Source organism: Mustela nivalis, assembly GCF_964662115.1.
Source record: "Mustela nivalis genome assembly, chromosome: 7".
NCBI classification, from domain to species: Eukaryota; Metazoa; Chordata; class Mammalia; order Carnivora; family Mustelidae; genus Mustela; species Mustela nivalis.
In genome coordinates this window covers 96,264,652-96,284,916 of record NC_139026.1, presented here as the reverse complement: position 1 = coordinate 96,284,916, position 20,265 = coordinate 96,264,652, and the positions used below count along the sequence as shown (strand labels likewise).

The following is a 20,265-nucleotide window of genomic DNA, read 5'->3' as shown; positions in this document are numbered from 1 at the left end:
CCACCCCCTTCCCCTTCTCAGCAGGTTCCGCTCCCCACCCCACCCCCACCCTGGTCCACAGAACAGAGCGGGTGTGGCAGAGAGAGTTGCATATTTTACTTTATTTTTATTAAATTAAAAGCTACAGTCTGGCGGCGATTCCAGAACAGGGTAAGGAGGCTCCTTATAGGGGGCAGAGAAGAGCGGGAGACAGACGGACAGAGAGGGAGACACAGGAGAGAAAGGACAAGGTTAAGGTAGAAGGGGGACTGTTTCTGAAGAACACACGAGGCCGGCTTCTCGGGGGCACACCTCGGCCCCATTCCTCCTCCCCTACAGCGAAGTTCAGCAGTGGAGCAGTCTGTGGGGGCAGGGGCCCAAGAGACCCTCCTTCCCCACCCAGGTCCTTTCTCAGCTTAGTCACTGGAGCACAGCACATACCAGAAAAAGCCAAGGGCAATGGAGGGGGTAGGGAAATTAGGAGTATGTACAGGGGGAGGAGGGGAGAAGAGCCTGGGAGATCCCTCCGCCTGAAGGGAGTGGCTCACTGCACTGAAGCGCTTGGCCTGTGGGGGACAGGGGAAGGGATTGCCCCCTCCCTCTCTGAACTCCTTCTCCAGTCAGACTGATCCCCAGTTTGTGTGGTGTGGGGGGCAGAGGGAGAGAGGAGAACAGAGGCTTCCGCTGGGTCCTATGGAGAAAGACAAGGGCTTGGCAAAGGGGGTGTCCTTCAGTCATCTGTGATACCCTTGGCTCTCAGCTCTTCTTGCACCCGGGTCAGGTAGGTGGGGTCCGGGTACCCAAACCTGGGAGCAAAAAGGAATGAAGGATTAGCTGTTGCAGCTTACTCCTTATTAGCCTCAAGCTCACCCTCATTCTGGGTGCCCCATTCCAGCCCCTCCCCACCTCCCCTAAGGATATCCAAACGGGAGATAACTTAGCCCAGTTCTCCTTATTTTTGTAGGTTAAGCTGGGCATACTGGACCAGGCTGAATGTAGAGAAACTGGGATGGAAGAGGCGGTTGAATAGTTTGGGGGTGGTCCTCTGCAGTGAGGAAGTTCCCACAGAGAGAGGGAAATATTGGAAATGGAGAGAAGGGGAGGAGCCAAGGGAAAGGAAACGAAAGAGGGTCGCACAGCTGGGGTCCCCCTGTGCAGCTGGTCTTGTGGTGGATGTCGTTCCAGGTGATGACATTCGGTCTCCCTGTGGTCATGGACGTGCCAATAGTGAAGGTGAGACGCTGGTCAAATGCTTTGCGGAACAGGGTCAGCACCTTGTTGCCCTCAGGGCAGTCCGGGAGGTAGGCCACCCTTGTGGTGCCAGGATACCGAACTCCTGGGTTTGGGTGTTCAGCCTGGGAGGAGGGGGAAGCAGAGAGGACAGTGAGCAGCTGGGCATCTGAAGGCCCATGATGCCCGTGGAGGGTCCCGCTGGCCAGCTGTCTGCGCACCCCTCGAGGATGCTGATGGGGCAGCAATAGGCTGACGGCCTCTCAAGGAAGGAGAGGCTTCTTTGAAGGGTTTGGACAGCAGGAGCCTGCTTTTGGACAAAATCCTTATAATTAAAGAAGTTTTTTCTGCTGCCTCAATCCTTCAAGCCTCAATGCCGCAGCGAATGGATTCTTAAAACTGATGGAAAGTAGCTGGTTCTTACTGACCAGATAACTCAGCAGAAGCGTGAAGACTGAGAATAACCTATCTTCCAGCCTTCCCTTCTTCACCTGAAAACGCTCCCAGTGTTTCTCGGCCTGCCTAACCTGTCCCACTTTCCCATTACTCTGCAAACCAGGACCGAAATTACTCTTGCTTCATCGAGCAGGAAGACACTGGATAGGCCCCTGACCTCTCCTGTTTTAACCTTCCACTGTCATCAAGGCTTTCCTCTCATCAGTCTGGACCGAAGTAACATTCAGTGCTCTGTGAGGAGGGTCGGATCCCTTCCTGCTATGCCTGCCTGCCCCCGGGCCACCCCCTCCACAGACCTCACCGCTGCCCAGAATAGTTGTCGACATCCAAGTTCACCACGGAAATAGTATGCAATTCCTTTCTCTCATACCTGATATTCCCGTGTACTTTGGAGTCTGGGACAGAAAAGCTGGGCCTGAAGGGCACCTCCTAGCTCGGGGGCCCTGAGTGGGAGGGTATACTGGGAGACAGCAAGACTCCCTCTTGTTGGGGCGCCTGGGTGGCTCAGTGGTTTGGGCTGCTGCCTTTGGCTCGGGTCATGATCTCAGGGTCCTGGGATCGAGCCCCGCATCGGGCTCCCTGCTCCGCAGGAAGCCTGCTTCCCTCTCTCTCTCTCTCTGCCTGCCTCTCTGCCTACTTGTGATCTCCGTCTTTCAAATAAATAAATAAAATCTTTTAAAAAAAAAAAAAAAAAAGACTCCCTCTTGTCTAACAAACACACTCCGGTTCACCCAGTTTCCCTAGATCGGAGAACACACTCGGGGTGGGGCAGGGGTGCGGGGGCCATAGGTCTTCTTACCCCCTGGACACCGGGCGGGAAGACGTACTGGATGACGATGGTGCCGTACTTCTCATAGCTGGGCAGTAGGAGTGTGGCGTCCTTAGAGACCAGCATCCGCCCATTCTGCGGCTGGTTTCCCACCAGCTGCCCATAGAAGCGGCCACACATGGGACAGGCCTTTTTCACCTGCAGGGCCCGGGTGATGCAGCCCTCACAGAATGAGTGCCGGCACTTCTCCAATGTCTTGGCGTTCTGGATCTCCCCCAGACAGATGGGACAGGTGCTCTCCTGTTCTTCAGCCTCCTCCCGAAGGCGGGGAGGAAGGGGAGGGGGGAGGGGAGGAGGAGGGGGAGGAAGCCCCCGAGCCCCGGGGGGCAGAAGGGGGGCTGCTCGCAGAGGGGGAGGGGGGGGCCCTGGGCGATGCAACTCAGGGTGCTCCCCACCACCCCCCAAAGCCAGGCAGCCCATAAGCTCGCCCTGCCTCTGAGCTTTCTTCAGCTCTTTCTCGGCCTCTTTTAGCAGCCCCTTGAGAGCCTTCCGGGCCAGGTAGAGCCCATTGGGAGGGGCCGGAGGAGGGCCCTGCGGGGAAAGCTGGAGGACATAGATGTCAGAGGTCTCGCCATCTATGAGGATTGACACACGGTGCTCCTCCCGAAGCCGGGCCAGCCGGGCTGGGGTCTCCTTGCTCAGGAAGTCCCACACAGGCTTGGAGACGGTCACTTTGTTCTTGCAGGTGCCTCCACAGGCTGCCATTCTGGACAGGACGAACGACACTGCCCCCAGGGTGAAAGGGACTCAGGGTGGGGGGTCCCCATTTGACAAAACCAGTGCCTCCTACTTCAGGTTCCTTTCCAACCCTCTATTACCTCTACTATCTTAAAGTCCAACCCCCAACTCCTCCCCAAGCTCATTTTCTGTCTCCTCTTATCTTTCAAAACCCAGCACCCACCGAAGAGCAAGAAAGTTTCTATAACTTTATTACTATCATCATCTGAGGCAAGTACCAGTCTTGGTTCTCTTTACACTCCTCCCAAGATCACAGAAACCATCCCGCCCTCCTCCCTCTGGGTGAAAACTGGCTTCTTTAAAGGGAAGGGAGAACTTTTGCTCACTTTGATCCTGAAGAGCTTAGAATTGGCATGCAGGCTCTCTCTCACTGTCCCTGCTCCCTACTTGTAGGTTGTGTGACCTGGTGGGTGGAAAGGAAAAGGAGGGTAAGTGAGAAACCCGTACCCCCTTCCCACATGCCCCAGCTCAGCAGCCCGTGTAACAGAAGACTGGGAACCTGGGTGTAAATTACTGGGAATGGGATTACTTGGCACACGGAATGGAGGAAACCAATTTAAAGGGGAAAGCTGAGTTTCCCTTGGGAGGCAGATACCTGGAAAGCCCATGGATAACGAGAGCAGCAGAAATCCCTCTAGTTCCACACTCAGCTGACCAGGGCTAGGGGGAAGGGGGAGAATAGAGAGTAGAAGCTCCTGATGAGAAATGTTACCATATCTGCCTCACCCCGACTCCACCAGCAGGCCAAAAACAAAACAAAAACTCCTCTTCCATTTCCCCTCCTCTTCTGGAGAACTGCCTCCCCAGCCTCTCCCAAGTTGCTAAGGAGGGAACTTCAACATGCTAACTTTTCTCTTTTCTTCCCCAGCTCTGAGGCTCTCAAGAAAGCCTAGGGCACAGATACGAGAAGTCAGGAAGGGAAAAGCCCACACAGATGGAGGTCTTTCTAGCCACCTCCCTCAGATCACATGAGTAAGACTGTTCCCTCTGATCCCCAACTCCTCACCCTACCCCATATTCCCAAATAATTCAGTCCCTATTTCTAGGGAGCTTTCTTTGAGAACTAACCCAGTCCCTTCTGCTGAAGTCTGTTTGGAATGCGAACAAAGTGGCCGCAGCCCCTAAATAACTTCCAGTCACCTTTTAAACCCTGCCCAGGAGCAAGCAGTAAGCCTGTCAGCAAGTCAGTCTGCATTTAGGGAGGGGTGGGGCTCAGCAGGGGCTCAGCTGGAGGAGACTTCTGTTTCCCCTGAATCTTACCATGTTCAGCTATAGAGCTATACCTACAACACCTCCAAATGTAGCTCAAATAGAAAGAGGGGCCATTAGTGTGACCTCAATTCCTTGACTGATCCAAAGGGGAGCGGCTCTCTGTTTGTGCCTCCATAATAGTCCCCTCAAGGCCAGATGCACCTCTAGATTCAGAAAGTGAAACGAAATCCTAGAACCTCAGCTCATTCCCTCTATCCAAGGTGGAACACCCCCTCTCGATCAGAGGGAACCCAGGACCTAGATGTCCTTAGCCTCAAGTCCTGCTGGCACAGAAGAGGTAGGCGGGGCCACAGCTTATGCTGGGTCTCTGATTCCTCTGGGGCAACCCAGGCCGAACACCGGGCCAGTCCCTCTCTCCAGACAGAGGCCAGACGGGGGCAGCCGGGAAGGGCGAGGGTCTCTGGGGGCATCAACTGAGTCAGCCCCACCCCATCCCCCATGACCTCCTGCAAGATCCAGAGCCAATCCCCACGTCCCTCTCTCGCCGGAGCCCCCAGAGCCCCACCACTGGGTGGGGGTGCATGTCGGCCGATCGCGGTCCCCAGAACCCCCAAATGGAGGCCAAGGCAGGAGGGTGATAGGAAGAGAATCGCCCAGGCGTGGAGGGGGTCCCCGGCGCCGCGCGCGGGTAAGGAGGCGGAGGAGGGGGCGCAGGGGTGCAGGGAGGGCGCGCGGGGGGTACGAGCGGGGTCCGGGGGGCGCGCGGTGGGTGTGGGGGGCGCCGGGCTCACCTACCTCCCGTCAGCGCCGCCATTGCCGGTCACATGACTGAGGCTGTTGCTGGGATGACGGTCTGGGCCTTAGCAACAAGGGGGGGGGGAGACCCCGAGAAGGTGGGGGGGCAGTTTGCAGAGGGGGGTGCAGATTGAGAGAAAGGGTAGAAGAACGGTACCCGTTTGCCCCGTACAGGTGATAATCACCGTTTCCCTTGACCCCCTTCCATCCACGAGCCCCTGCCCTTCCGCCCCAAAACAAAAATGGAGGCGCCGTCCCAGTCTTTGGAGGGAGGGGGTGGCGTGTGGAACCGAGGGTAGGAGGTTAAATCTCTTAGAGACGCCACCCTTTTCGCTTCCCCCTCCCGGGAGGGGCCCTCTCCCTTTGCTTTTCCAGCCAGCTGCGTGGCAGCTTCTGCAAGCTGGTGGTGGATGGGTGGGCGAGGAGTGTCGGTTTAGGTAGGTGGGGAAGGGGACAATTTTTTTGTGATCCTTATGCTATTGCTAGAAGGACCTTTGAGGAATAATTTGGGATGGGAAGAAGAGTCATAGTAAGAAAAGCACTGGTTCTAAAAAATAAACATACCCCAGAACTAAACTATTTCAATCCCTTCCCTCTTTGCTTGCCTTTTCCTAGATTGTTACCTTCTGTGACCCCCACAACCTGCTCCCAGATGGGTATTGGTAAGTGCCTCTGACTTTTGTTTCCACAAACAGGGATACTGAGGCTATTGCAAAGTGGGAAGTGAGTGCATCTTTCAAAAAACGCCTTGGGGTGGGGGCTGGGGGTATTAAGTCTATGGTTCCAATAGAGTTAAAAACTCAAATTAAAAGCAGCTCTGCACTGTTCTGCTTCCCACATCAGAGAAATCTCCGCCCCCAGTCCAATTCACTTCCCTGGGGCCACATCAAGCCAGGTTTTTCCACCAGCCAGAAGACCTCCTGGCCAAACCGTACTGGGTCTCCCAGGCTGGCAACTACCCCCAACTCTGGGCTGGAGGATTGGTCTCTTTCTTCACTTTCCCAGGACCCTGCTGTACTCTTCCTGCTCTCCAGACAGAAGACATCTTTCCCAGGAAGCCTGGGGAAACACCCAGTTCCTTCTTTTAGCTCCTGCCAGTGTGCTCTGAGAGGTTCAGTCACCTCTCAGAATGGGTGTGTGACCAAGCCCAGAACCCTGGGGGAAAGGGGAGCATCACATCAGCTGTTCTCCATGGCCCCCCAACAGAACTCCCACAAAGCTGGGAGTAAGTTTTCCATTCCCATGCACACCCCTCACCACCTTTTAAGTTCACAGCTATCTATCTAGAAACCCACATTCTTAATTAGGGGTCCAACATCTTAAAGGTCGGATCTGGTCTCCACACCCGTAAGCACAGGGCTCCTCAGAAAGGGGGGGGGGGAGGCATGTCTATGAAGGAATGTGGATTCAATAACTTATTTCCTATATAGTGACAGAGTGGGAGTAAATACACAGGATCTTTATTAATTAATAAAACAAAAAAGAGGAAAACAGAAGCAACAAAAAAGACCATACTGCTCATGATACATCAGCCACATGGTCAGAAAACCAATTTCTAAAGAGCAACAGCTGCTGGTGTCATGGAGTTTTATTGCATTCAACAGGGGAAAGGTAGACGGTTGGAATGAGCAGGCCCCTGATGGGAAGATATTATAGGGGCTCTCATCCTTAACTGTAGACTCCTCTTGTTATTTCCTTTGGAGCAAAAGATGGAGAGGAGAGAGGAATTCTCCTTTATGACTATATGACTTCTTGTGAGACAGATCAGTCCACCTAGATACAAAGAATCCTTGCATCCCCAAAGGCCAGTTGCTAGTGCTCATCTTTATGTTAAAATAAAGTAAAATAAAGTGTGGAAGCCATAGAGGGGATAGAGAGTAGCAAGAATGGTTGCCTTAGCCCCAAAGGCATCAGGGGATGGGGAGGACACTATCTGGGTCACCAGAGTCATCTACATTCTGAGACTACCACATGGCACTTCAACTCTTTGGAGGGGGCTGGGTGATTGAGTTATGGCTCTGACTCCTCTCTGGGGGTGGAGAGTGAAGATGACAAAGAAGTCCATCTGTCCCCTGGGAGACACAGTTGCAGAGAGGAGACAGAAAAGAACAGAATAACAAAATCCAACTAGAAAAAAGGGTCTGTGAAGGGCTTGGGAAGGCAGTATGCTAGGTGCACACTTCCAAGGAGTAGAGGAGAGGAGGGTCCCACACTTGAGTCCTTCATCCTCTTGAGATGACCAGAAATGACCCAGGGAGAGAGATTCCCTTCCACTGGGAATAAAACCTCAGGGATGGCTAGACATGAAGAGATGTCTGGGATGAACCTTTTACCCTGGCCCATCATCCCAGCCTCCAAAACTGCCCACACCCCCACTGAAGGGTTCCAGCCCCAGGAGGGGTATGAGGTCCTGGTAGAGAGCAGCAACAGTCAAATGTCTTCACCCAGGCTTGAACACTTTGGCCATCTCTGGACTCCTGTGCCCAGTACAGGGGTGGGGGCTGAAAGGAGGGTGAGGGAAGAGATTGGAGAGTAGTCAGTTCTTCACAGGCACCTTTTCCCATTCCCTGCATAATTTCAGGTGTCCTCCTGGGTCCCACCTCTGTGAGGTGTCAGCCGGTTCGCCCCTCCCCACCCCAGTAGTGTGTAAGATGAGTCATATCCCATCACATGTGTGCACGCCAGCACCCACAGCTGTAGTATCTTGGAGGTCCTCCATCCCAGGGCCTACTGGGAAGGAAGCAGGCCACAGCGAGGTCTGTGAAGTTATCAGCAAAATTCAGGCCCTCCCAGTTCATTGCACACAGCAGAGCGCATCTGGAGTAGCTGCCTAAGCCAGATCCATTCGTGCAGTCAGGTCCTGAAGACAGCAAGTAACCCCCTGCCCCTGTCTCCTCCTATGTTCTAGAAGCAACAGGACATTTACAAAGATCAAGGCACTTGGGAGTGAGTCAACAGTAACACTCTAATGAAGCAAGCAGAATGGTTGGAAGGGAGGGAGAAAAGGAAGAAAACCGGACAGGGGGAGACAGGATAATGTATTTTTGAGGGTCAGGAGAGCCTACTCGACAAGATGGAGTGATCTGGATGCAGGGAGCCTATAGCTAGGATTTAACAAAGGGGGAAAAGAAGTAGTGGTCAGCATATCCACAATTCCCCCAAGGCTCTCAGAACCTTGCCACCTTGAACAAAAAGCAGCAGTCAGCACAGAGTCAGGCAGTCTCTTAAGCGAAGATGTTGGTAATAAAATCCAGGAATCGCTTAGCATACTGCTCAGGATGGACAGTGGAGATCTCTGCCCCAGCCTGTGAGAGGAGGTATGGAACACCATGTCAGATCACCCCCCCTACCCCACCCACCCCCATTCCACTACACACCACTTCCATACCCAGCCCTTCGTGCTTTTGCCACCCCACTGCTCTGGCACAGAGGGCTCCCTGTTCCCGAAGAGTCAAAAGACAGGAAAGCAAAGGCTTTGGGGAACCCTCACCCCATGCTTGACAGTTTTGGCTGCATGAGCTGCTTTCTTCTTGGCATCATACTGTGTCAGGATGTCGATGAGGCCCATGAAATACACCTCCTTCTGGGGGGCCCCTGGGGACAGAAACCAGCAATGAAGAGCAAGTACAGTCCTAATTCCCTTCCCCCAAGAACCATTCAGATCTGGTTTGAAAAGCTAACCAGCCTCTCTCCTACCACCCTGATTTCAGTCCCCCATAGCCAACCCTCGCCCCCCCCCCACCATTAATATTCCCATGATCTCTCTTACCCTCAGCACTCCGAATGGCGTAGACGTCAATGAAGGACTCAAACTCTCCAGGGCCCAGGGGCCGATGAGAATGGATGTAGCCGCCGATACCCTCAGGGGAGGTACCATAGGAGCCCACCAGAGCAGGTGGTCCTGTCAGGCCACAGTCCCCATCCCCTTCCGACTCCTCCTCCCGTACAGGCCCCTCCTCCTCTGGGTCAGAGCCCCGAATGATGTCGTGGATGCCCAGCAGAAGGCTATAGTCCATGATCTTCAGCTGCACTAGGAACTGAGACCCCACTGACAAATCAGATCCCTCAGACCTCCTTTCCCACTCCCAAGCACCACCCTACGCCTCCACTCCTGAGTTTCTGGGGCCCTCCTGGGGAAAGGAGGGATGAAATTGAGGGTTGGAAGGGTGCCTGGGCGGCTCAGTGGGTTAAAGCTTCCTGCCTTCGGCTCGGGTCATGATCCCAGGGTCCTGGGATCGAGCCCCACGTCGGGCTCTCTGCTCCACAGGGAGCCTGCCCCCCCCCCCGCCTGCCTCTCTGTCTACTTGTGATTTATTTCTCTCTCTGTCAAATAAATAAAATCTTTAAAAAAAAAAAAATTGAGGGTTGGAAGGGAACCACTGCCCTTTAGTACATCAATGTCCTGGTATCTGAGGTCATCCTTTTAGCTGATTCTAGCCACTCCCTCCACGGGTCACCTCTAAGGGTTTTTCATGTCCCATACCCAACTCCCCTACCTTCAGAGAACCCAAAGAATAAAGGGAAAGAAAGCAGTTCCCTCAAACTAGGAATGGGAAGCCAAAGGAACACCCTGTTTCCCAAGCACCCTGATCATCACCTCCACATCTCTCTTTAGCTTCTCCAGAAATACTTTCTTCTCCTCTTCACCAATATAAACCTTCTGGTTCTTGTTGAGAAAATCCATATCCTTAAGGGTGGGCAGTTCTTTAACCTGAAAGTAAAGGGACATCTTAGGAACACATCCCTTCCCCCAAGGTCTCAGAGAAAAGAATGCTCTCTCTGGGGCTCTATGCCTAACTCAGTGGCCTTGAGGGGTGAGAGCTCTTCCAGCCCCTCTCTGCCTCCACACTGCCCCAGAGGCTGCTCTCAGTTCTAGCAGCTTCTCCAAACTCAGTCACGGCCATGGTACCCCACATCACATCCCACCACCTTCTACTTATGGTTTTCAGTCAAGACCCCTCCTGCTGACTTTTCTTTCTTCTCCTTAAGTAAAAATAGCTGCTTGAATACAAGAACCCAGAGTGAGAGCTAGAGGATAAGCATTTCTCTCTTGAAGTCTGTCATCTTCAACCATCATCGAACCTTCCAGATGGGACAACCCACACCAGTGAGACAGCAGCTGACCCCTACCTCGGCACCAGTCCACACCTCTCTTCCCTTCGGTGGTTTCAGATTAAGAACAAATAGCTGGTGACTCCTACCTCTATCCTAAGGACATCCCTTCATCTGCCCTCCCTCACCCCTCACCCTATCACTTAATATCAGTATCACCTTTTCCTTATCGCTGGCTTCTCGGGATACTAGGGAGCCCTGTGGAGAGACCCAAAGACCAAGTCAGCACAGGTGGCTAAAAGAATAGTTAGGACCCAGCTCCAAAGATGAGTACTCAAACCCAGTCTTCTTTCCTTTGAAATGAACCAAGTGCCCTCCCAGGCCCTTCCCCACTCTTGGGCCAGCAGGAGCCTCTCCCTCAGCTCTAGCTGACCTCTCCTTACCTTGAGGTCATACTTCCTATGCACAGGAAGACGGTGGCTAAACATGTTACGCATCACGAGCATGTAGCTGTCCTCGTTGTCCACGCTGACCCGGTACATCCCCAGGAACTGGGGCAGCAGTGTGCTGCCGTGGCATTTCACAATGTACTGGGGTAGAAGGGAGGAAGGAATGCGGAAAAGCTGAGGCCTAAATGCCCCAACAGCCCAGGGAGGGTAATGCAAATACCACCATTCCAGGGTAGGCCAGACAACTTCAGGGAGAAAGGTTAGCAGGTCAAAAGTGGTGGGGGAAGGGGGACATCTGGGTGGCACAGTCAGTTGAGCATCTGATTCCTGGTTTCCACTTGGGTCATGATCTCAGGGTTGCGAGATCAAGCTCTGCAGAGGGTGGAATCCGCTTGGGATTCTTTCCCTCTTCCTCTCCCTGCCCTTCTCCCCCTCTCCAAATGTATCTCTGCATTCCTTCTCCCTCTCTCTTCCTCACATAAATCAATCAATCAATCAATCAATCAATCTTTTAAAAAAAAAGTGGTGGGGACTTGTTAAAGAGGGCTGTTTCTGAACCCCTGTCTACTCTGAATTATTCCATCTGTATAATGTCTCTCAATTTCAAAGGTTTTATTTGGAGGGGGCACAAGCATAAGGAGGGTGCAGAGGGAGAGGGATGAGCAGACTCCCTGATGAGTTCAGAGCCTGGCTCAATCCCAGGACCCTGAGCTGAAATTAAGAATCCACTGCTTGGGGCGCCTAGATGGCTCAGTGGGTTAAAACCTCTGCCTTGAATTGAGTCCCGCATTGAGTCCCTGCTGAGCAGAGAGCCCGTTTCCTCCTCTCTCTCTGCCTGCTCGTGATCTCTGTCTGTCAAATAAATAAATAAAATATTAAAAAAAAAAAAAAAAAAAAGAATCCACTGCTCAACCAACCGAGCCCCCAGGCACCCCTAGACCCTCTTTAAGTACAAGTGGTCACAGAACCGGGGTTAGAAATTACATCTGCTTACCAATGAAATGATTTTACCTAGACTAATGTTTCCTGGCGGGCTAGATTCCTATAGTAAAAATGTTTGCATGATGGCTTATAATTTGGATTCTTAAAAAACGATTCCTCTTTCAATGCAGCTGCCTCAGTACTGCTGCCTACTTCTCTCCAGAGCCAGCCTTCTCAGGAAAGTAGTCAATCCACTTTCTCTCCTTCACACCTCAAACCAGTGAAATCAGATTCAGACCCTTATTTTTCCTCTGAAATCTACATCCCCCTTTCTCAAATCCCTCAGTCACCAAATCCTATGGGCATTCATTATAGTTACTGTATTTCAACTTGGGGGCACTTGATAGTCCTGACCAGTTTCTCCCTAGAACTCTCTTCACCCTGAGCTTACTTATTCCACTCTTCCAATTCTCCTCCCTTCTCTCCCCAAATCCCACACAGAACAAAGAAGGGCATCCAGTGACTCAGTCTCCTTTATGGGCTCTCCTCTCTCCTTGCTTTTTTCATTTCTTCTTCACATACTTCCCACCAATAATCTAGTCTATATTTCTGGTTTTAATCACTATCTATTCACCTGTGACTCTCAAACCTACACTTCTACTTGCCTGAACTCCATTCCCCAACCACTTACGGGACATCTGTATCTGGAGGAACTGCAGAAACCCCAAGTTCAACGTATGTAAATCACAACTACCTTCTCCCCAAACTGGTTTCTTTTTCTGCTTCCCCAATGTTCATGAATGGACACCCAGTTATCCCAAAGCAGGAATCTAGAGGCACCTTGGCCTCAACTCGCACAAGTCTCCCACAGGTCTTCCTCTGCATCTCGGCCGCCAGGGCTCCTCCAGCCTTGGTCCTTGCTCACCGAGACTGTTCTCCTTCCCTCCTGCCTGCTCACTCTTCACTTCCGGGAACTCCCTCTCCAGCCCAATCTCGAAAATACAGTCGTGGGGCTATTTCTAAATAACATACCTCTCTCACAGCTCTGTGCCTTTACAAGCTTTCCTTTGCCTAGAATGCTGTCTTCCACCTTGCCTAAGGAGTCCATACCAGTCTTTCAAGCATCAATTCCTATGATACCCTCTCTATAAATCTCTCAATTTGTAAGAAAAAATAAAATAAAATAACAACAACAACTCTCCATGAACCTCCCAGTGCACCCCTTTCCCAGGTAAGTTAGGACGCTCTTCCCCTGCACCCCCACAGCTCTCCTCTGCGCCCCTGCTACTGCGCACACCCTGCTGTGTGCTAATGCTGCTCTCCTACCCTCTGCCATTGGACCGAGAGATCCTCCAGAGCCTCTTCCTCATCCACGTCTTTCTCTGCTGCCCACTGGAGGGCCTACTGGTAATGGACATTCAGTGTTTGTTGAATAAACCAGTCATTTTTCCAGTCATTTTCGAGTCTTATTTATTCCTTGCTCATTGACCTTGGGGAGATATATTTTTTTAGTAGGAAGATATTCAGGTTGTGTTTTTCTCACCAAAATATTCCAGAAACTCCACATTCCAAGTTAATCTGATCAGACAGAAGAGCATCCCTGACCCCACTTTGGACTGGATTTGATCATGGCTTCTCCCCTCCAGTTTATCCCCATTTGTGCACTTATCCCGATTTCCTCCTCAAAACCACATTAGCTCCTGACAGTATATTTGGTGTTAACACTTCACCTAATTCTGGCTCAGTCTATAGTTCATACTTTACTCTACGTGTGCCTTTATGTAACAATCCACAGCAGTTCTAGATTGTAAATACCAAATGAGAAGGAACACTACCTTATCCCATTTAGTCAGACACAAAGAGGTATGCAGAGGCTTTTTCTGAAATTCCTAGTTTTAAAAAACATGATGTCAAGTGCTTCTTGGGCAGCAATATGGGTTGTAGGGAGGAGAACAGATAGGAAGTTTCCTGACGTACTCTAGCAGCTAAGCTATGAATAGAGAGGAGAGGGCAAGAGTGAAGCTGGAGAGCCACCTGACCTGGTGGTAGTTGGAGAGGTTGCTATGCATGTCAGCAATGTCCTCACTGGATACTTCTTTGATGACCAGAGTTCGATCGTAGGAGATGAGGAAGCGACCATCACTGCCTTCACTTTCACTCGGGGGACTCCGGGTGAGGGACACCTGCAACACAGGCCAGAGGCTCTTTTCCTCTTTGTATGGAGATTCAAGTCATAGGATAATGGCCAAGTGACTGTGTCTGAAAGTGGATAAAACCCTTGCATAAAAGATTGAGCAGGGGTTCTTCATCTGGACTGAATGAAAGTGAAAGCAAAAATTTTAATGTAGCTACATGTTTCTCCAAGGACAGGGTTAACAGCTTTCATCCGATTTTTGAAGATGCCTGTGACCACAAACAGGTAAAGAATCAGACTCGCCAAAGATCTCATTTCTCCAAACATGACTGGCCCAAGGATTCCCTGGCTAACAGAGAGAAAGGACTCCCCTCACCCAAAAAGGACTCTCACCAGGTAGTCCTGGTCATCAATGCCAAATCGATCACGGAGGTTCCTGAAGACCTGGGGGCAATACTCCTTGAACTTGAAATGACTAGGCAGATTTTCTCTGAAATAGGGGTTTTCAAGGCAAGAAGACAAAGTTAACAATATTACATTTATGTAGGGTTTGACAGTTTATAGAGCACTTTCACACATTTACCTTATTTGATTCTCATAAAACTCTTGTGAAGTCCTTTAAAGGTATATCATTCCCATTTTATAGTAAGGGAGACGGGTTCGGGGTGGTTGAGTGACCTGCTTCAAACACACAGCTGGTAAGTAGCTTAAGTAGGACCAGGATTTAATGCCCGTGTAAATAGCATTGTTTCCCAAATCTGAGGCAAGTTCGAGACATCCTAAAATAAGCAATAGGTGCCACTGTTTTGAATGGCATCTTCTGATACCAGAAGCACCTAGGAGACTCAGATATTTCTTTCAGGGACTCTCTATCAGACATTAATGGTAAGGCCATCTAAATGTACTTACTCTGTGGTATTGCCAGGCTAGATTAGAAACAAACTATTACAAATATATGAAGGTGTACAGAGCACAGTAAGTTATTTTAATAGTTTCTTTGCACGGTGCTGAATTTCTGCACCAGGAATGGGGTTAGAACACACAACTTGTAAATTGTCTTCCAAATTTAAAACCTTCAATTCACTGAATCTTAACTCTTAAAATTATGTATTACTTTCTTCTAAGAAGGTTAACAGGAGAAGAGCAGGGATCTCCACATACCTGTGGAAAAGGTGATTGTTGACCTTGATCTTGGAGCTAGCCTTAAAGTCGTCTGGCAGCAGCATCACGGGGGGAGGCACCTGGCTGAGCTCATTGATCTGATAAACCAAAACAAGAATAGGGAGCTGAGGAGGGGTGTAGAGAGCTACTTCTACACTGTGTCGGGTAATAGTCAGAGAATGGCAACTCAAACCTCATTCCTTTAAGAACACCATTATGCATCTACTTGCCAAGGGTGAGAGAATGGGTCAGACCTCTTCTGCTGCCCAGCAAGGACTGAAGTAAGCAGCCCCCACACCCAGCCCCTCACACTCCACCCCCGTGGAACTTCATGCTCGCAACAGTCATTTTATATTAGGCAAACCCTGTGAGCAGCTCAGGGCTATTTTTAAAGCTGTGAGAAGTTCTAAAGAAAAAAAATATCTTCAGCAGACTTAAAACACTCAAGACAAGCAGTTCCATGCTCCCTGAAAAACAAAACAAAAGACTTTTTTTTTTTTTTTTTTTTAAAGTAGACAAGAGGGGCACCTAGGTGGCTCAGTGGGTTAAAGCATCTGCTTGCAGCTCAGGTCATGATCCCAGGGTCCTGGGATCGAGCCCCACATCGAGCCCCACATCAGGCTCTCTGCTCTGCGGGGAGCCTGCTTCCCCCTCTCTCTCTGCCTTCCTCTCTGCCTACTTGTGATCTCTCTGTCAAATAAATAAATAAATAAATCTTTAAAAAAAAATAATAAAGTAGACAAGAGAGTTAATGGGACTCTGAGGAGTCCACAGCAAGAATGAAATGTCCACCTCCTGCAGGAGGTGTCTCCTTACAAACACGACCAGGCCTTCCAGACCACCCTGACCCAGGTCTCTCGAGAAGGTCCCCACCTGCCTGGGTGTAAAGTTAAAGAAGAGCAGCTGATTTCAAAGGGAATGTAGGCAGGTAGGCAGAGGATATGAGCTCATTAGCTATCTGTTCCTGAAGTCAAGCCAACCCACGGCCCAAAGGATACAAGCAACACATGCTCTGCTTGGCCCCCCCCAGAATCAGCCATCTGCTAATCTGGGTGGCAAGGGAGTTCCTGTATGAAGAAATCCCGAAGAGGTGTGTTTTCTCCTCAGCCTTGTCACAGTACTGCTCACCCACCTCTAACAGCACACTTATCATATGACTCTAATGGCTAGTTTATGTAAGTTCCCCATCTACACTGTGAGCTCTTCCGTGGCAAGGACCAGTTGTAGCTGTCTGTGTCTCTCAAGTTCAAAGCTGGCATTCAGAACAAGGGGTCCTGAGGTCTCACCAGAGACCTCACCACCACTAACTGAGGTGTTTCTTAACTGAATAAATGGATGCCTTCCCTATCTTTACTTGATCATTCAACAGAAGTTATGAAGTGCAGTTTAACCTAAATCCCACAGATTGCAGTGAAATTGTGCTCCTCTCACTCTCAGTAAAAAAGGAGGACAGAACATATTCCTCCAGGGGGGGAAAAAAAATGTCACTTGAGATTCCCAGCCTACAATTCAGCTATAGTTCTTCATGCACCCTCCTCGCCACCTGCTGTTAAGCGGGCTGAATCATCACTAAGACATATGTTCAAGGAATTCTCCATTCTAGACACTTGAAGTAAATGTGGGTTGGCTGCAAGGTGGGGTGTTAAAGCTAAAGTATATATACCTAGGGAAGCTGAGGCAGCTCTCATGTGTAACTTCCTCAACCCTCACCAAAGAAAAATCCTCCCTGTTCAGCTTCCCAAAGGGATGGAAGGGTCACCCGGAAAACTGACATGAGAGGCAGCTCTACCTCCATCAGTGTTGTCCATACCCAGCACCTTAGCATGGATACTGTGGGAGCAGTCCACAGAACCACAAATACAAATACAGACCCTCCCCCCAACGGCATTCTAACCCATATATTAAGGGGACAAAAAATTGTATTCTTCCTCACCCTCGTCCATCTCTACAACCCTGCCATGACTGTAACGATTCAAGGAAACTGATTTATAAAATATTGCTTGTTACATTCACGGTCACTGCATCCCTCCCACTCCAAATCTGAGGGAAGAGGAGCAATGGCTGTGCTTCCTTCACCTGAGTGAAGGAAAAGAGATGTACTGGTCTCTTTGGCCTCCTCCTGATTCCCAGGTCATACCCTCTACCTATTTCTAAAGTTCACCATCATAGTGTCCTCAGGACCAGAGCCGCTCAGCTATCTCTTTGGTCAAAGATGACCCCCCCCCCCCACCACACACACACCAAACACCATCACTCCAGCCAGCAATGGGAATGCAGTTAAGACCAAAGGCATATACCATACATAAGTCTTAATGAGGTTCAGGGTGGATGGCTTCTCTGAAATGCTGTACCTCTGGAAGGGAAAGACGGAACAAGCAGGATTAGAAGGTCCAGGAAAGCCTGGAGCTTCCCCTAAAGCCAAGGTTCCAAAATCAAGGACAGCTGCTAGAAAGAAAAGTGAGCTAACTATCCCCCTCATTCAACTACCGTTTCTGCTCCCCTCCCCTTCCCACACATAAACTCTCACCGGAGACCTCACCACCACTAACCCCTTAGAGCCACTCCCACTAATGTCCTTCCAAGCGAAGCCGGGTCCCGGCCAGTCTCCGTGGCCTGCGGCAGAGGCCGGACCTGGCAGGAAGGAGGCAGCGAGCTGGATATCAGGTGGAGGAGGAACTAGAGGGGTGGAAGAGAGGGCGGAGGGGGAAACAGAAGTCTACATTTCAAAAAAAGAAACAATAACAACGTCTAGAGTGAGAAGATACGCCGGGAACACCGGAGGTTTGGTGGGCAGGGACCAGGACAGTCGCGGGGGGGAAAGTGGCAGCGCAAGGGGCTCCGGACGCGGGAGCCTGGAAACAGGGACGCCCGGAGGAGCAAGAGCAGCGCCCAACGGAGCAAGAGCAAGCTCGGACAGGGCTTCTGGGGAGGCTAGTGCCGGGTCTCACCGAGTGGGCTACGCCCCACAGGAACACGCCCACCAGCGGGTCGGCCGCCCGGAACACCTTCACCTTCTGCTGCACGAAATGCTTCTTCTTGGTTTTGGAGGCGAAGCCGAAACCCGGGCCCGGCGCCGCTGTCGCCGCCGGTACGGTGGCCGGCGGGACAGAGGAGGACGCCATAGTCTCCCTCTCCCGCGCACCCGACCGAGTGGAAGCCGGAGCCGGCGGCGAAGCAGGATCCCGACCCCGGAAGCGCTGCTCACCTGGGCCGCCGTCACGTGACCGGAGGCTGGCCCGCAGGCGCGCGGCCGGACGGTGCGGGGCTGGCTCCGCCCCCTGGCGCCTGCCCGCCCTAACGCCCGCGCGGTGGGTGGGCTCACCTGGCGCAGGGGCGGGCGCACGCGAGCGGCTTTCCCTGCGGGCTGCGGGCGCTCGGCCGGGCGGGGACCTGCCACCGCGGCGGTGGGGGTGCGGCCTGGGCTGGCCCGGTTCACTCCCACGTCGGCGGCTTGTTTGCGGCAAAGTCGTTGCCTTCCGGTTTTGCCCGGTTTCTAGGAGTAACCTCTCGCCTGATGCTCACCCAAAAGCATTTCTTTACCGAGTAGGAGATCCCCGAAGTGGTTTCAGTGGATTAAATGGGCTTTTACAAGGACCACTCAGGCATCATTCTGGAGGGTGACTGGAGTATTCCCAAAGTGTAGGCATGAGGTGGTGAACTAAAACAGTGGCTGTTGGGATGGACAGAAGGGAATGGCATTTAAAGTTAGGGTTTGATGTCATTTTGGAAAATTCTTCATGGATGTGAGACTTGAGGGAAAGGGAGACCTTGGGACTGAATCCCAGGCTTTTGGCTAAGGTGAGGAGACATGGTGGTGGTGACATGAAATGGGGCAGTTTGGTGAAAAGTTCAGTTTTGGTATGTGTTTGAGGTACCCGAGGGCAATTGAACATATGAACTCAGAGCTCAGAATAGTCTGGGCTGGGGATACAGACTAATTGTTACAGAATCTGGGGGAGTGGGTGGCACCTACCAGAAAAAGCAAGAACCCTGGTATAGTCCAGCATTTAAGAGGGGCACCTGGGTGGCTCAGTGGGTTAAGCCTCTGCCTTCAGCTCTGGTTATGATCTCAGGGTCCTAGGATCCAGCCCCACATGGGGCTCTCTGCTCAGCGGGGAGTCTGCTTCCCACCTCCCCACCCCCCACCCCCCACCCCGCCAGCCTCTCCGCCTACTTGTGTCTCTCTCTGTGTCAAATAAATAAATAAAAATTTAAAAAAAAAAAAAAAGAGGCTAGTGGGAGAAAACTGAGAGGTAAAAGGAACCAGGAGAGCAGGGTCACAGAAACGAGGGAGTAGAGTTTCTAGAAGGAAGGAGTAGAGAGAAGTGTCACGTGTCGTGGAGAGGTGAAGCAAGACAAGGATGGAGAAGTGCCCATTGTATTTGGCAACTAGTGACCTTCAGAAAGCAGTTTGAGCAGAACAAGAGCCAGTTCACAAGGAACAAGGAATGAATGGGAGGTGAAGAAGTGGGGAGGGGAAGCTTGGGACTTTGTCAGGAAATTTGGCTATAAGAAAACAAGATGGGGGGGGGGGACCTGGTTGGTTCAATGTTAAGGTTAAGCCTCTCCCTTCTGCTCAGGTCATGATCTCAGGGTCCTGGGATGGAGCTCCTCAGCAGGGAGCCTGCTTCCCCCCCACCCCCGCCTGCCTCTCTGCCTACTTGTGATCTCTGTCTGTCAAATAAATAAATAAAATCATTTAAAAAAAACACACAAGATGGTCTAGATGGGGAGTCACTTATAGAGAAACAGTAAAAATACACTTCTCAGGGCACACACTTGGCTGGCTCAGTCAGTAGAGCATGTGATTCTTGATCTCAGGATTGTGAGTTTGGGCTCCACATTAAGCACAGAGATTACTTAAAAAAATAAAAGAAAAAAATAAAAGAAACACACTTTTCAAGGAAACCTTACAAGGCAAAGGGGAATAATCACAAAGAAGATGCAAACAGCCTGTCTGCATCACTTTTAGATCTTATATTTTTGGGGTCTATGTTAGTATCTCAAGAATGAAGGATCTAGAAGGGACTTGATTTAGTCTGGAGAAGAGAGATTTATCGCTTGTTAAGAGCAAGAAAGGAAAGGATCGGTGCACATATAGGTAGGTGTGTAGGGATAGACGGCAGATGAAGAATTTCATGCTCAGTTGCCTTCATTGTTTGCCTAGGAGAGGAGGTGAGAAGGGATCTAGAGGAGTTTTGATCAGCTGCTCTGGGAAGCAAGGGAGGAAACCAGAGGGATACACAGAAGTGGGAGCAACACCAAAGAGCCAGTTAACTTCCTAGGCATTCAGTTGCCCCAGTGTTTTG

General features: G+C 51.1%; 2 protein-coding genes and 1 long non-coding RNA gene across 6 annotated transcripts; 1 reads left to right on the top strand and 2 right to left on the bottom strand.

Moving 5' to 3' along the window:
• Positions 1–81: 81 nt before the first annotated feature.
• Positions 82–5,477, bottom strand: DTX3 (deltex E3 ubiquitin ligase 3). Of its 4 annotated transcripts, none has more exons than XM_082741974.1 (6): positions 5,240–5,477; positions 3,828–3,892; positions 3,559–3,635; positions 2,465–3,219; positions 1,117–1,334; positions 82–785 (listed from the first exon to the last, which is right to left on the bottom strand). In XM_082741974.1, coding segments are annotated over exons 3-6 (1,050 nt in total). In that variant the 5' UTR covers positions 3,560–3,635; positions 3,828–3,892; positions 5,240–5,477; the 3' UTR covers positions 82–709. The 4 variants fall into 4 exon arrangements, with proteins under 4 accessions (XP_082598100.1, XP_082598098.1, XP_082598101.1 ...); XM_082741972.1 differs by having other exon boundaries at positions 2,465–3,200; XM_082741975.1 differs by lacking the exon at positions 3,828–3,892 and having other exon boundaries at positions 5,240–5,451.
• LOC309870003 lies at positions 4,805–9,597 on the top strand. Its single transcript, XR_014314421.1, has 3 exons — positions 4,805–5,132; positions 5,855–5,901; positions 9,015–9,597. It is a non-coding gene; the product is annotated as an uncharacterized lncRNA (long non-coding RNA).
• PIP4K2C (phosphatidylinositol-5-phosphate 4-kinase type 2 gamma) lies at positions 6,678–18,370 on the bottom strand. The gene is made up of 10 exons (XM_082741971.1): positions 17,905–18,370; positions 14,957–15,054; positions 14,189–14,285; positions 13,701–13,844; positions 10,735–10,881; positions 10,511–10,549; positions 9,837–9,950; positions 9,009–9,276; positions 8,730–8,833; positions 6,678–8,544 (listed from the first exon to the last, which is right to left on the bottom strand). Exons 1-10 carry the CDS (start codon positions 18,076–18,078, stop codon positions 8,464–8,466), a joined length of 1,266 nt encoding a protein of 421 aa, XP_082598097.1. The 5' UTR covers positions 18,079–18,370; the 3' UTR covers positions 6,678–8,463.
• Between the last annotated feature and the right edge of the window lie 1,895 nt (positions 18,371–20,265).